The sequence below is a fragment of the Setaria viridis genome, chromosome 9 (assembly GCF_005286985.2).
Source record: "Setaria viridis chromosome 9, Setaria_viridis_v4.0, whole genome shotgun sequence".
Taxonomy (NCBI): domain Eukaryota; kingdom Viridiplantae; phylum Streptophyta; class Magnoliopsida; order Poales; family Poaceae; genus Setaria; species Setaria viridis.
In genome coordinates this window covers 33,708,932-33,722,704 of record NC_048271.2, presented here as the reverse complement: position 1 = coordinate 33,722,704, position 13,773 = coordinate 33,708,932, and the positions used below count along the sequence as shown (strand labels likewise).

At 44.2% G+C, this 13,773-nt stretch overlaps 1 protein-coding gene across 2 annotated transcripts; it reads right to left on the bottom strand.

Annotated features, from left to right (window-relative positions):
* Positions 1–679: 679 nt before the first annotated feature.
* LOC117838496 (uncharacterized) lies at positions 680–8,054 on the bottom strand. 2 transcript variants are annotated; one of them, XM_034718542.2, is made up of 8 exons: positions 7,807–8,054; positions 6,053–6,370; positions 5,613–5,872; positions 4,756–4,897; positions 4,161–4,532; positions 3,906–4,037; positions 3,283–3,411; positions 680–2,945 (listed from the first exon to the last, which is right to left on the bottom strand). In XM_034718542.2, exons 1-8 carry the CDS (start codon positions 7,888–7,890, stop codon positions 912–914), a joined length of 3,471 nt encoding a protein of 1,156 aa, XP_034574433.1. In that variant the 5' UTR covers positions 7,891–8,054; the 3' UTR covers positions 680–911. The 2 variants fall into 2 exon arrangements, with proteins under 2 accessions (XP_034574433.1, XP_034574434.1); XM_034718543.2 differs by lacking the exon at positions 7,807–8,054 and adding an exon at positions 7,260–7,506.
* Between the last annotated feature and the right edge of the window lie 5,719 nt (positions 8,055–13,773).

The following is a 13,773-nucleotide window of genomic DNA, read 5'->3' as shown; positions in this document are numbered from 1 at the left end:
AAAAACGTGCTCTAAGGCAGCGACCTTTTCCATCACGTAGGCGTCGTGATTGTTGAGGTAGTCGACGACGCTGCGGTGGCGGCGCCTGGCCCTCTTCTCCATTCACCGTTGGCGCGATGAGACTTCACGACATTTGGGAAATGACCAAGTTGTCCCTGTTTCTCTGCTCTTTTTTACCCCGGCTGGCCCTGGCGGCCTGGCCTAGGTCTTCTCATCCCCACCTACCTAAAGCCTGGTTTGGTTCGTTTGCTTATTTTTAAGCACCCATCACATCGAATGTTTAGATACTAATTAGGAGTATTAAACGTAGACTATTTACAAAATTTATTACATAAGTGGAGGCTAAACGGCGAGACGAATCTATTAAGCCTAATTAGTTCATGATTTGACAATGTGTTGCTACAGTAAACATTTGCTAATGATGGATTAATTAGGCTTAATAGGTTCGTCTCGCTGTTTAGCCTCCACTTATGTAATGGGTTTTGTAAATAGCCTACGTTTAATACTCCTAATTAGTATCTAAACATTGATGTGACACTTGCTTAAAAATAAGTAAAGGAAACCAAACGCCCCCTAAGGTCAGGGCAACATGGTCCATGCCTTCGGCGTCACGAGTGCTAGTCAAACCACATTGAAAACCCATATACTCCGCAACACCATCCAGTGAAAACATCAGAGATTAACTGACTCTTGTGTCAAAACTGCAGAATCTATACCACTCGCTATCTTTCCAGTTTTCCATACACACAATTGGGAAGAAAAAAGCAAATCCAAAGAGGGGAAAAAGGGAAATAAATATTCGAGGGAAACACAGTAAAAACCTCGAGCTACTTTATTCTGTTTTCTCGGGGAATACAAATCCACTCGCCATGTATCGCTGTATTGAATACCTGCTCACTTCTTTCTCTGGTCTAGTTGAGCTGAAACATCGCTCCCTTATTACACCCGGAGAAGAGGTTATACTCCTTGATGTTCGTCTCCTCCCTTGAGCATGGCTGGGCCTGAGCAATTGGCAGCTGCGGTCTCGACGGCGCCAATGCTCCCCCACCATGCTCTTCTTTGGACGCTGCCGGTGCGGGAGGGGCGATCGGCAGGTTGAACTGGAACAAGGAGAACGGCGTGCTGTCATCATCTTTCTGTTTTTGCTTGGTGGCGTTGTCTTCTGCACAGCCGTTCTCAGCCACCGGCACTGCCTGGTTTAATTTAGGAAGGAGAGGATGGCTCTGCTGCCTCTCTGGATTCATCACCATCGGCACTCCGCTTCTACATAGCGGGGGCGGTGGTGGCACTGGCACAGCATGGAGGCTCACAGGAGTCTTGTGAACTGGCGCCGTAGGCAGAAAACCAAACTCAGGGCCCGGGTAAGGATGAACGTTATTGCTGTACTGCATTGGGAAGTCCACACGTTGGTTCCCAGCAACTCCATATCCAACAGGGGCCACAGGGCCAGGGTAGAAGTGACCAGGCTGAGGATACGACAGGTACCCATTTGTTGGAACTGGTAGGGGTTGATTGTGGAACCCCATAAATGGTGCTGAGTAAGGTGCATGGACCTTCTGGTGGTGCAACATCTGGTCCTGAAAAGGGCCGACCCTGAACCCAAACTGGTTGCTGTCAGGAGGATGCAGGCCTTTAGGTTGGTACTCCCTGAAACCATTTCCTGCACACATCTCAAGTAATGAACGGGAAGCGCTCTTTGCTGGTGGATCACCTGGGCTGCTATTGTTCCTGTCTGAAGACTCTTCTGAATCAGATGTAGATAAAGATTCTGCATTCTGAGCACTGAGTGAGGTCATGCTACTCATGCTACTATCTCTGTCTCCTTCACTTAGACATGAGGAACTGTCCGAACTGGTTAGGTTTGCCGTCCTACCAGTGTCCTTTGTCAAGCAGCTATCTGGCTTATCCACGACATGAGGTCCATCATTACATGCAGACTGGCGCTTCTCGCTGCATGGCTGATCTGTGTCTGACTTGCAAGCTTCCTCAGATCTCTCAGAACAAACCGCGAGTGGTTCACACACTTTCTCCAGCTTTTCACACTCACTAATATCCTTTGAGCATTCCACTTGATCTGACCGATCAGCGTCATCAGCAACTCCAGCAGCATTATTTCCATTCCCCAAGCTGGCCTTCTTTCTTGCATCCATTGGCTCCCATACTTGCTTTGGGCCTGCAATCTTGGTTGGTGTACCACCAACACGGCCTCCTTTAGGCACTACGAAGCTATCCAATGGATAGCACCTACGGTACTGCAACCTGGGCTTCTCAACTGTTTTCCTGGCCATCTTCATATCCCTGCTTGGTCTAGCTGTATTGGGAAAGTATCTGTACTCTTCCTGATGACCGCAACTGCAGGGATTGTATCTATCCCTTGTTCTATTATTTGCACTAAATGCAGTGTTGTAGCCTCTAGTGTTATTCCTCATCCTTTCCCTAGAATGCTGCAGAATATCTCCAGAGTCATCTTGGCAATCTTCATACCAATAACTGGCATCTTGTTCTTGAGGGAAGTCTCTTCTATATCTCAGGTTTCTTCTTGATGATATAGACTCCTCACATGAGAATGAGCCATCACAATCTGCTGTTGTATGGCATTCATGCTCATTGCTCCTTTCATCACTGTCCCTGGTTGAAGACTGCTCAACAGAGGAATCAGGAGAGGAGTGCTCCCTGACCACAACATTATCTTCTTCTTCACTATCTGAATATCTTGAGTCAAGAATATCTTCTGACTCGTTAGTTGGTGCTGCTTGGTTGCACAGAGATGATGGTGAAGTTTCATCTGAATCTTTTGATTGAATCGGTATTTTTTCCTTATCTCTGTCCTTCCCTTTCAGCCTTTCCTTCCTTCTGTTCTTTTTTTCCCTCTCTTTTGTCCTCCTCCTCTCCCTGCGTTCTTCTTCCTCACGCTTTTCTTTCTCCTCTTCCTCAAGAAGTTTGGTCTGCAAGAGTAACTCAATGTTATTATCCATTATGAAAGGCAAAGCAAATAATCCACATCAATGTTGCATCTTCTAAAACTAGGTTGATTTGTGTATATGCCATTTTATATGCGTCTGCTTTGCTCACTTGTCATCCCATACTTCTTATTTGTGTGTATAACACTGGAATTTGTGTGTGCACCACTAGCCAGTGTTATACACACAAATTTAAATGGTATGCACACAAATTCAACTTGCACACAACAAATAACAGCTTTGGGATGGCCGGCACATGAGTGAAAAAGGGAACTCCCAGTGGCATATGAACCCAAAAAAATGCACAGTATCAAATAAATACCTGTTTTTCCAAAGTAATTATTTCCTTGCAAGCAACATGAACTCGTGCTTCCAACAGTTTCAGTGCAAGGGACACAAAAACACTATGTGCATTTTGCCGTGCCGTGCCTTCTCTGAAAGCCTTCTCGACCTGCAAAACACACCAAAAATTGGCAAGGGATTACCGCAATGGACTTGTTGGTCTAATTATCTCAAAGTACTACCGACCGCTTAGCACAATCATTCTGAACATATAATCTTTGGTACAATTAATAAACCTCAAGTGTGGTGATAAGTGGTAACAGACCCACAAAGAATAGTTTTACTGCTTAAAATGATTGTACTGTCTAAGTTGTGCTGGTTAATTAAAAAAGCTATAAATACTACTTATAGAATGAATGGCATCAACAAGAGACATTTGTGCGCTATGTAAAGAATTCCTCATTTCAAGAGGTTGGATATAAAAAAAAAAGACATTTCAGATAATACTGTGACATTTAGAAAGCGTACAATCACAATTTTTTACTCACTTCTGAATACTAAAAGTAAATAAACTTTTTGCTCTTCGTACAGCCAATAACAATAAAGCAGCTTTTCTTTACTCATCAGTTGGTTCATTACTATGTATCCAGTGCCATACACTACCTGTTCTTTGAAGATTACTGCAGCAGCATCCAGGAGAAATTCTCTTGCAAGTTCAGGGCTCTTAGCATGCTTCTGTGGATGAGCGACATCACCATCAGGGTCATTGCTGTCTCTATCCATTGCATCATCTTCCTGCTCATGCGTACATCATTGGATCACACCATATGAATTCCAAGAACAATGCATGTTCACGTTCTGAATAACAAATATTCTGATCATGTTTGATGTTAATGATTTAAAATAGGAGGTACTCACATCCTCTTCCTCTGCTTCTTCAGCATGCTCAAAGAAACTTCTAATACTTTCACCTTTGGTAATTGTCACAAATCCGTCCCCCACAATCAGCCTGCGGTGAACACATGATTGGCCCTTCAAGGCATGAGCCTTCACACAGAACTCTGTACAGCGCCCATCCAGTCTACATGCTCTCAGTGTAACAAAATAGTCTTCAAACTGATCAAGATCGAGGCCTTTTCTGTGGACTTGCCCATTCATCCCCACATTTTCGAAGTTTAGAATATCAGATTTTCCTTCATCTGTTCCAATAGCCCACTCAAAATGGTGGTAATTTCCATCTTGCTCCAATAAGGATTGGTGCCAATCAACAAGAACAGCATCCTCGAACACCTGCGAATATACAAAGGAAAATGTTAACATGGCAACTAGGCAAGCTCTGTCACCTTACTGCACAGTGAAATTGTGAATGCAAGACCCCTGGACCCGGATTTGCTATAGGATTTTTCTCTGTATGGTTTTACCAACATAGGATGCATGCCCAAAGAAGGAAAGGATTGATAAAAAGAACCATGAAATTGCAGATAGGAAGGATGATAAGGAATGTCATTCTGACCTCACACTTAAATGCTGTATCTGCAACACAAAACCAACTAGTGCAGCGAGGTTCCTTTCGCATGCGCTTTAGCTCCTTGAGCTCTTTGAATTCGCGAATAACATTCCTTCTGCAGTCTCTGCAAAATCTCTTGCTGTCAAACCTGCACAGAAATTTCATCCAAAAAGTTAGTAAACTATTTATATGCTGACTACAAGCACATACACATTCATAATTCAGAACATCTCATCAAAAGGTTGCATTGGATAATAAAGGTTGTAGACATTTAAGTACAAGGCACAATGTTGCAAAGCATTAAAACATTGGAACGAGTACAAGCTTGAACAAGCAATTCAAAGCTTCACAGCATAGCTTTAGGTTGCCTGTTCCATCTGTGCAACATTATAATAATAAATAAAAAAGCAGGACCAATGCTAAAAGCAGACCAATTCATAATTAGCATTTACCCAGATAAACATGTGTGGATTTACAAGAGAACATAGAATTTCCTAGTTCAGTGCCGTATTGATATCATTACTTCATTAGACCCACCGACAATGTAGAATTATTGTCAAAATTTAGTTTCTTACTGAAACAACCAATAAAAGTTTGATGGAATTTCATATAACTTTTAAAAAATATTTCAATCAGTATCAAGAAGCAAATCAACTCATCGTACAAAACAACAAATTAGTAAGCAATGCCAATAATAATCCACATTTAAAAGTTATTCCTATCAACATCAAGAAGCAAATAAATTCAAATTACAAAACTATATGCTTATCCAATACTTGTTCATGATGATAGCACATCCCTTGACTAACATCACGGTATTTTAGTTCAAAGGAGTACAAAACAAAAGCACCTTTCATACTCACCTATGCATAAGTCTTTCAATGAAGTCCTCTTCCTTCATCCTTAAAAGAGACGATCTAGTTTCTTCACCCAGTGCTGACCAAAAATCCACCAGAGTATCACAAGAAAGGCGTGCAGTGTGCAAAGCACATGTGTCTCGTGTTCCATGCCCCCTGCCATAGTTAGGTATCACTGGGCTAATCCATCCTCTGCCACCACCACCACATGCATCAGGGTAAAGCATTTCACGTTCACGTTCCCTTGCACGTGCGTTGTCAAATACCTAGTCAAAACAATGTTGAGTGCATCAGAATGAGAACTCTAGAATGGTGTCAAGGAACAACATCAAAGAAGGAATGCCACAGAAAGATGCCACAACAGACAATCGGAGAACAAATAAAGATATCAGAGGAGAAGTTCATAGGCCAGAAAAGAATAGCAAAGGCTACTGTTTCAGGCTTACATTCTGGATCACATGAAGAGATTTTGCATTTATGAAGCAATCAAGAAGAGTTAGGATGCCATCCTTTGTTGTTGAAAGGCCTCCCCAAGGATGAACTGAAGGGTCCTGAACTTCTTCTGCTTCAACTTCCTGAATCCTTGGTTCACACGGACCTTCTTGATGCAGTGACTTACCATACATGACTATTTGTGTGAAACTTTCCAAAAGCAGCCCATTGCACCTTGAACAGTACAAGTTCTTGCGAGCATGCTCGATGAGGGTCTGTTTATCAAGTCTGAGCAGCTCATGTCGTGCGCGAGGTGATAGGGCACTCCAAAACTGGAACAAGTTGAATCCACAGGAATAAAAGATCAGTTACATTATTCAACTTGAAAACTGACATAGCTTTAATAGCTCACATTGAAAAAGGAACATTAATGCACATCTCAAGGCTGAAGAAAGAAGATAGTGCATTCAACAAGTCAATTGCAACTAGTGAGCACTTCAATGTACGCGTACCATACCAACCACTAGCTCTGTTGGAGATAATGCAAAAGTAAGTGTATTGAACCCCAAATTAACAGAACTTTACAGAGAGCATTAACAGCACCACTAAATCTTTATAACCCATTTACCAACTCAGGGCCACTAGAACCTTTCTAAATCAGGAATTTACATCGCCCGGATCAGTACTCAACCTTCCACTACTACTCAGACCAAAGGTTGATGCTAAAATCTGGTAGTGTCAATGCATACTAGGAATGACGCCATTTCACAAATATGATTCCACCTGAAATAAAATGATTGTAGGCTAACCTAACAGTACATATATTGAAATGGAAGAGGAACACACATAAAACGCCAAGGTAGAGTCAAATAGTGAGACAGCTAAAGACAAGCGTAATGGCTAAGGTTGTTGGTTGCAATGATTCCTTTGTCCATATTGCCCTACCCAATCACCAACAGTAAGAATCCAGATTGTTGGCATCACAACTATGGTCAGTTAGGACGGCAGCAACATCACTAGTAAAGCAGTTACGGCATGAATGCATTCTTCATCCATGTGGCCAAATCTAACAAGCCAATCGGATACTTAAGCCAAGCAGTTGGTTGCTCCAGCCAGGATGCAGTGATCACTCTCCAAAGTTTGGTTTGTCGTCATCGCTGCTCGTCGGTTAGCAGCAGCAACGCAATTACTAACGGCTTCAATCCAGCGTTCCCTTCATACCTTCTTTTTGTCTGGAAGCAAGATAAGCCAATAGGATCCATCAGCCAAGCAGTTAGCTTCTCCAGACAACCCCAAGATTGTTCTTCAAAATTCAGGTTGCTCCCACTCCGGACAGTTGGCACGGCAGCAACAGCGTCGGAAACAGCTCCAACAACTCAATCCGACACACCCGGCAACCCGAATGCGACAAACCAATCAGATTCTTCAGTCAAGCGCTTGTCTGCTACAGCCGCCATGCAGCACCACCGGGAGTCCATGCCAGCTGAGAAGCCGGAGCAATCCAATCTAGTAAAATCCTCCCACAGGTGAGCAACAAAGTCAAATCAAAACCTACAGACGTAACCAGCGTAACCAGCGCTCACAGGAAGCGCCACCCGGTCGGCACCCGTGCATCGCCGGAGCACGGCCCGGGCGCGCGGGAAGCGCCCAACCTGGGGAGCAGGCGAGCGCCCCAGCCTCAGATCCGCGGGGTCGACTCGGGCCAGGGTCAGCGAACGAGCGGGCGGGCGGGCAGATCCGATCGGGGCGAGCCCGGGTGGGGCGGTACCTTGTGCAGGCGGTCGAAGGTGATCTCGTCGCGGCGGCGCGACCAGATCGCCGCCGACGAGGACGGCGCCGCCTCCGCGACCATGACGTGGGTGCTCGGGCGGTCGTCGGAGGTGGCCGTCGAGGTCGCTCAGCGGCGGGCGGCGGCGGGGTCCGATCCGGCGGCCATCGGGCAGGGTTGAGCTGGGGAGGGGGGAGGGATCTGAGATGGGGGAGGAGGGTTTGATAGAAAAAATTGGCGACGGAGGGGGAGGATTTCTCTGGTGAGGTGGAGGCGATGATGAGATGAGGTCAGGCGAGGGTATGGTGTGGCCTGCCGCGACCGGGGTAAAAAACAAAATACGCGAACAAACTCCGAAATATTTTCTCTGATAAATCGGAAAAGGAGGGAAAAGAAAGGGGGCAGAGAGACGACGATAATGATGAGAGGGAAGGATGGATTTTAATCCTCTTTTTCGACGTAGAAAAGCGCCGGGTTTTGCAAGCTCATCCCATTGTTTTACGCCATCCTTCTTTCCTTTTTCCTTTTATTATACTTCTTTCTTACAGGATAGGAGAAAAAGTAAAATTAGAAATCATCTAATACATTCCCCCAAACAATATTGTTGATATGCTAATGATAGCAAAAGAAGAAAAAAATATATTCTATTACCCACAAAGCTAATTTTTCCGCATAACCCAATAAAACATTTAGGCTATATTTACTCGCCAAACTATTTTTTGGGTTTAATCTACATGAGATTTATCTTTTTTTTTGCCTCCATTTATATGTTGAGTTGTTTGGATTTTGCAAATCTGATTTATAAGATGATGCGCTATATCCAAAAATATATTAGGACTTTTCATATCACTTTTCATGTTGTTTTGTATTCTAAGTTCAATTTCGTATTGAATGTTCCAAACCTTTAAAAATAACCAAAAAAAAATCTTAATATTCTTTATCCACTCAAAAAAATTTAATTCAAAATTCAGCTTGCATATGGAGAAATACAAAGGACAAATCTTATTAAGAGTAGATTGGACCAAATAAAATAGTCCGACAAAATTGATAGCTGAGATAATAAAATTGACTTTTTTTCATAGAAGAAATGTTAAAAAGAGGACAACCAATAGATCAGCACTTGTCATATGTACAACTATATCTTACAACACCTTGTAAATATGGAACTCGAATACTACTACATGACCTTACACAATGGAAGAAGAAAGAGAGCATGTTTAAGTTTAGGGGAACAAGTAGAAGGAGGAGCTAAGAGTTAAAGTTCCTTTAATTGTATCTTCTTTGCAGGGCTGAATTCATAGGACCATAAGGTACCTATGACCCTGTTGACGCCAGATTTCGTCACTAGTAGAATCGGCGCCAAGAGAAGAGGAAATTGGAAAAGTACAGTTGGGAATCGGCCGAATGGCGCTACAGTTCTAGATCGGTTGGTTGGCGCTACAGTCCAAGATTGGCCAACGCTACAGTGCGGGATCGGCCAGTGACTTATGCCTCGCTTCCGGATCGGATACGCCAGGTTCCCGATCGGTTACCTTTTGCCGATATGGAATCGGCCGATTAAGGAGGTTGGGATAATTGGGCCGGTATGGGCTTGGAAAAGAATAGAAGGATGAAGGGGAGATCGGCCCGTAGAGCGTATAATAACCAACTCAGCACGAATCGTGCTTGTAAATATTCGTTTTCTATTTGGATTAGAGATAGAGTTCTAGTTAGTTAAGGAGTCATCTGTACGGGGCTATAAATAGCTACCTTTGTAAATCTGTAATCATCAACAAATCAATACAACCAACTACTTTTTCCTCGTACTTACTTTCAAGCAGGCGACTTCGCCAAATACTTTCTCTTTTTCACGAGTTCGTGCGGGTTGGCAGGGCTGCATCAACTTGATCTCCGGCCGATTCTGTAAGTTTCGCTTATCGAGTAATATCTAAGCTTTAACTTCGGGCGCATCGCTGTTGTTTCGTTTGGATTTATTCACTAGTTATCGATATTTACTAGAATCATAGGTTTTACCTGTTTTTCTAGTTTTATCACCAGTTATCCAGCTAGGAATCGGTGGTTTCGGCTTTCTTTACATTCTGCTATTAAATTCATCTATTTTATATATTGCCGATTAGATCTATTCCTAGTGTTGTTATCCTAGCATTGTGTCAACTACTCCGATAGTTTTCCGTCCACAAGGCTACAGTGATCGGCTGCTTTATAGCCGATTTCTTTATTACGGCAAATCGGCCGATTTGCTGATAAGCTCTCTCGAGATCGGAAATATAGCCGATCATGACTTCTGGATCTGATACGTGTTCTTCCTTGCCAATCAACAGGTCAGATTGGCTGGCACGCCGCGCGAACCGCACCAGGGCAATCACCCGAACAGGAGTTAAGCAGATTCTCCCGGGTCGTGTGTCAGACGCTGGTAATTCGGTTGACCAATTTCTAGCGCCAACAGACCCTATGAATCAGTAGTGATCCAATGAATACCAAGACCTACCAATAGTCATACATGTCAGTAGTGCCATAAGCCATCTTATTCATTGTCATATATGGTTTTCTTATAATGTGAAGATAGAGGGTATGAGCAAATGAGATTGTTGTTTTGCAAAACAATTGCCTTATAATCAAAATTTTAGGATAATGGAACTAGTATTGTACCATTATAATGTTTAAAATCATTTCAGTTTACACACATGATAAGTGTCCAATAGAAGTCCTATCAATAGAAAACTAATCTCTTAGAAAACCCTTGTAGGCATGCAATAGCCTCCAGATTTAACATCTATGCAGATGATGGGCGTGCATTGACAAAATAGAAAAAAAAACTTCTTTCTTTTCTATGCATATGTTCTTTGCGATTTCTCGCATCCTGCACGAAGTAATTACTGTCCATTGAAAATACCACAAGAGACTAACTCCAAGTGAGGTTTTCAGGATCAGAGATATGTTCATCATGATATTAATGTTTAATTGGTAGTTGTTATTTTTTATCGGATGTATTCATGTTCACTTCCATCTCTAGGAAAAGATCAAAAAGAACTATTGTTGTCGCTAGAAATCGGTCAACCGAATCCCCAGCGTCCGACACACGACCCGGGAGAATCTGCTTAACTCCTGTTCGGGTGATTGCCCTGGTGCGGTTCGCGCGGCGTGCCAGCCAATCTGACCTGTTGATTGGCAAGGAAGAATACGTGTCAGGTCCAGAAATCAAGATCGGCTAAGTTTCCGATCTCGGGAGAGCTTATCAGCGAATCAGCCGATTTGCCGTAATAAAGAAATCGGCTATAAGGCAGCCGATCACTGTAGCCTTGTAGACAGAAAACTACTAGAGTAATCGACGCAAAGCTATGATAACGACACTAGGAACAGATCTAATCGGCAACATATAAATAGATGAATTTAATAGAAGAATATGAAGGAAGCCGAAGCTACCGATTCCTAGCTGGATAACTGGTGATAAAACTAGAAAGACAGGTAAAACCTATGATTCTAGCAGATATCGATAACTAGTGAATAAATCTAAACGAAACAACAGCGATGCGCCCGAAGTTAAAGCTTAGATATTACTCGATAAGCTTAGATATTACGCCGGAGATCAAACTGATGCAGCCCTGCCAACCCGCACGAACTCGTGAAAAAGAGGAAAGTATTGGCGAAGTTGCCTGCTTGAAGGTAAGTACGAAGAGAAAGTAGTTTGTTGTATTGATTTGTTGATGATTACAGATTTACAAAGGTAGCTATTTATAGCCCCGTACAGATGACTTCTTAACCGACTAGAATTCTATCCCTAATTCAAACAGAAAACGAATATTTACAAGCACGATTCGTGCTAGGTTGGTTACTCTACGCTTCATGGGCCGATCTCCCCTTTATCCTCTTATTCTTTTCCAAGCCCATACAGGCCCAATTAACCCAACCTCCTAATCGGCCGATTCCTTATCGGCAAAAGGCAACCGATTGGGACCCCGGCACGTTCGACTCGAAACGAGACAGAAGTCATCGACCGATCTCGCACTGTAGCACCATTCGACCGATTCCCAACTGTGCTTCTCCGATTCCCTCTCTTCTTGGCGTCGATTTTACTAGTGACGAAATCTGACGTCAACACATGCCCCCAGTTTCGGAGTAAAACATAGTCTTTTACTTCGAAATTCTTTATAACCTCCCCTCCGAAACAGCCGCAATGAAAACATCCTTCCGTTTCGCGGTCTTCCAGCTGATGATTACAATCTTTTCGAAACGGGCGCCCACGACAACCACTACTCCCGAAAAACTCGAAACGCCGGCGCGGTGAAAATTCCGTTTTTACCCTCCTTCAGGCATCCTTTAAATAGCGTTTCACCCCGCACTTCATCTTCAAGCTCACGTCTCTCTTTCCCAGCGCGCGCGCCCTCTTCTTTCTTCAGCATCTTTCCCTTGCCGCCGAAGCCTTCTAGCGCCATCCTCCTGTTACTTTTCCCCTTCTCCTCCAATGGCGGCTCCTTCCGGCAGCTCTCCATCGCGCGACGTTCCGGAAGTAGCACCTCCGGCGGTAGTAGCGACGGCCGTTGCTCCATCCACAGAAGAAGGAGCTTCATCGAAGATCCCAATGGCGATCCCCATCATGGCCTCATCGTCCGCATCTGCACCGGCGACCACGCCGACCACACAGAACTTCATCCCAGAGGTTAATACCGAATCCTTCTTCTATCGGCAATGCATTTACTTTAGATCTGTTTCTTACTTCTTTACACTCCCCTTTCCTTTTTTAGGCAGTTAGGCATCGCATTACCATCCATCTTACGGGAAATCCCGGCCTTGTTTGTCTCGGACCTATGGGGAACCCAGATCCAATAGAACTTATCAATTTGGAAACCCACAGGATACCCTTCAAACTGTCCGACATGGACTTAGATCAATGGTTGGGTACTTTTAGGTCCTGGCCGAATGAAACCCCAGGTTGGAGGGAGTGGTACCAACGGGTAGCTGCGTCGAAGAGCGTCTCATGGGAGGAGCTCAAAATCGGCCAGTGCATCAACCTGTCTTTATCCCAGATGGAGAAAAATGAGCCATTGGTAATAGCGGCTTCTTATTTTTGGTCTGATGCACTTAATGCTTTCTTATTTGGGCACGGACCCATGACCCCAACACTGGCCGATGTGGTTCTGCTGACCGGCCTTCACATTTCTTCCCCGGACACACCCTTCCACCTTCTAGCCGCAACGTCACATCGGTTGGACACAAGGGGAATCAGCAGGTGGAAGGGATTCATCAGAAGTAATAAAAGAATCGGGTCTGTTGAGAATAGGGAGCATACGGCCTTCTTGATGATGTGGTTAGAAAAACATTTCTTTTGAGGAAGAGCCGCCGGCCCGTCAACCAATACCCAGGCTTTAGCTGAAGCATTGTCCAGAGGAAACCATGTCCCTCTTGGGAAACATTTGCTAGGGGCGGCGTACCACATGCTCCATCAAATCGGCATCAGACTATCCAAGGGAGAGCCGATCGGAAATCCAGGCGGACCCTGGTGGTTCATCAATTTGTGGCTGAACCTTTACATGAGCGAGATCACTCAGCAGAGGGTGGACCGTATGATGTTCCCCAACATCGAATCGGCAGAAGACCCTACCGAACGTCGCCGATGTATGTCCTTTGGTGAAGCGGCATCAGCCTTCCCAGGTTGCACGTATTCTGCTACAAAGGTAGCCGAGTACTTTCGATGCTTCTATAACGGCTTTAATGAAGATGCAACCATTTGGTTTCCTTATCGGCGGGATAACCCGATCTTTGAACTCCCAACCTGCTTTGATTCGACCACTGGCCGTTTTGATGAAGAGCTCAACGAAGAGTTAATCAAGCCAGGAATCTTGCCAGCCAACTTCTTTTCGGGGAAAGATGCCCCCACATATGAGTTCTACAACCCTTCTGCTGCAGCACGTCAATTCGGCATGGGTCAGCTGCCGATTCAAGTGTATTTTGCTGGCCGAATCAAGTTCA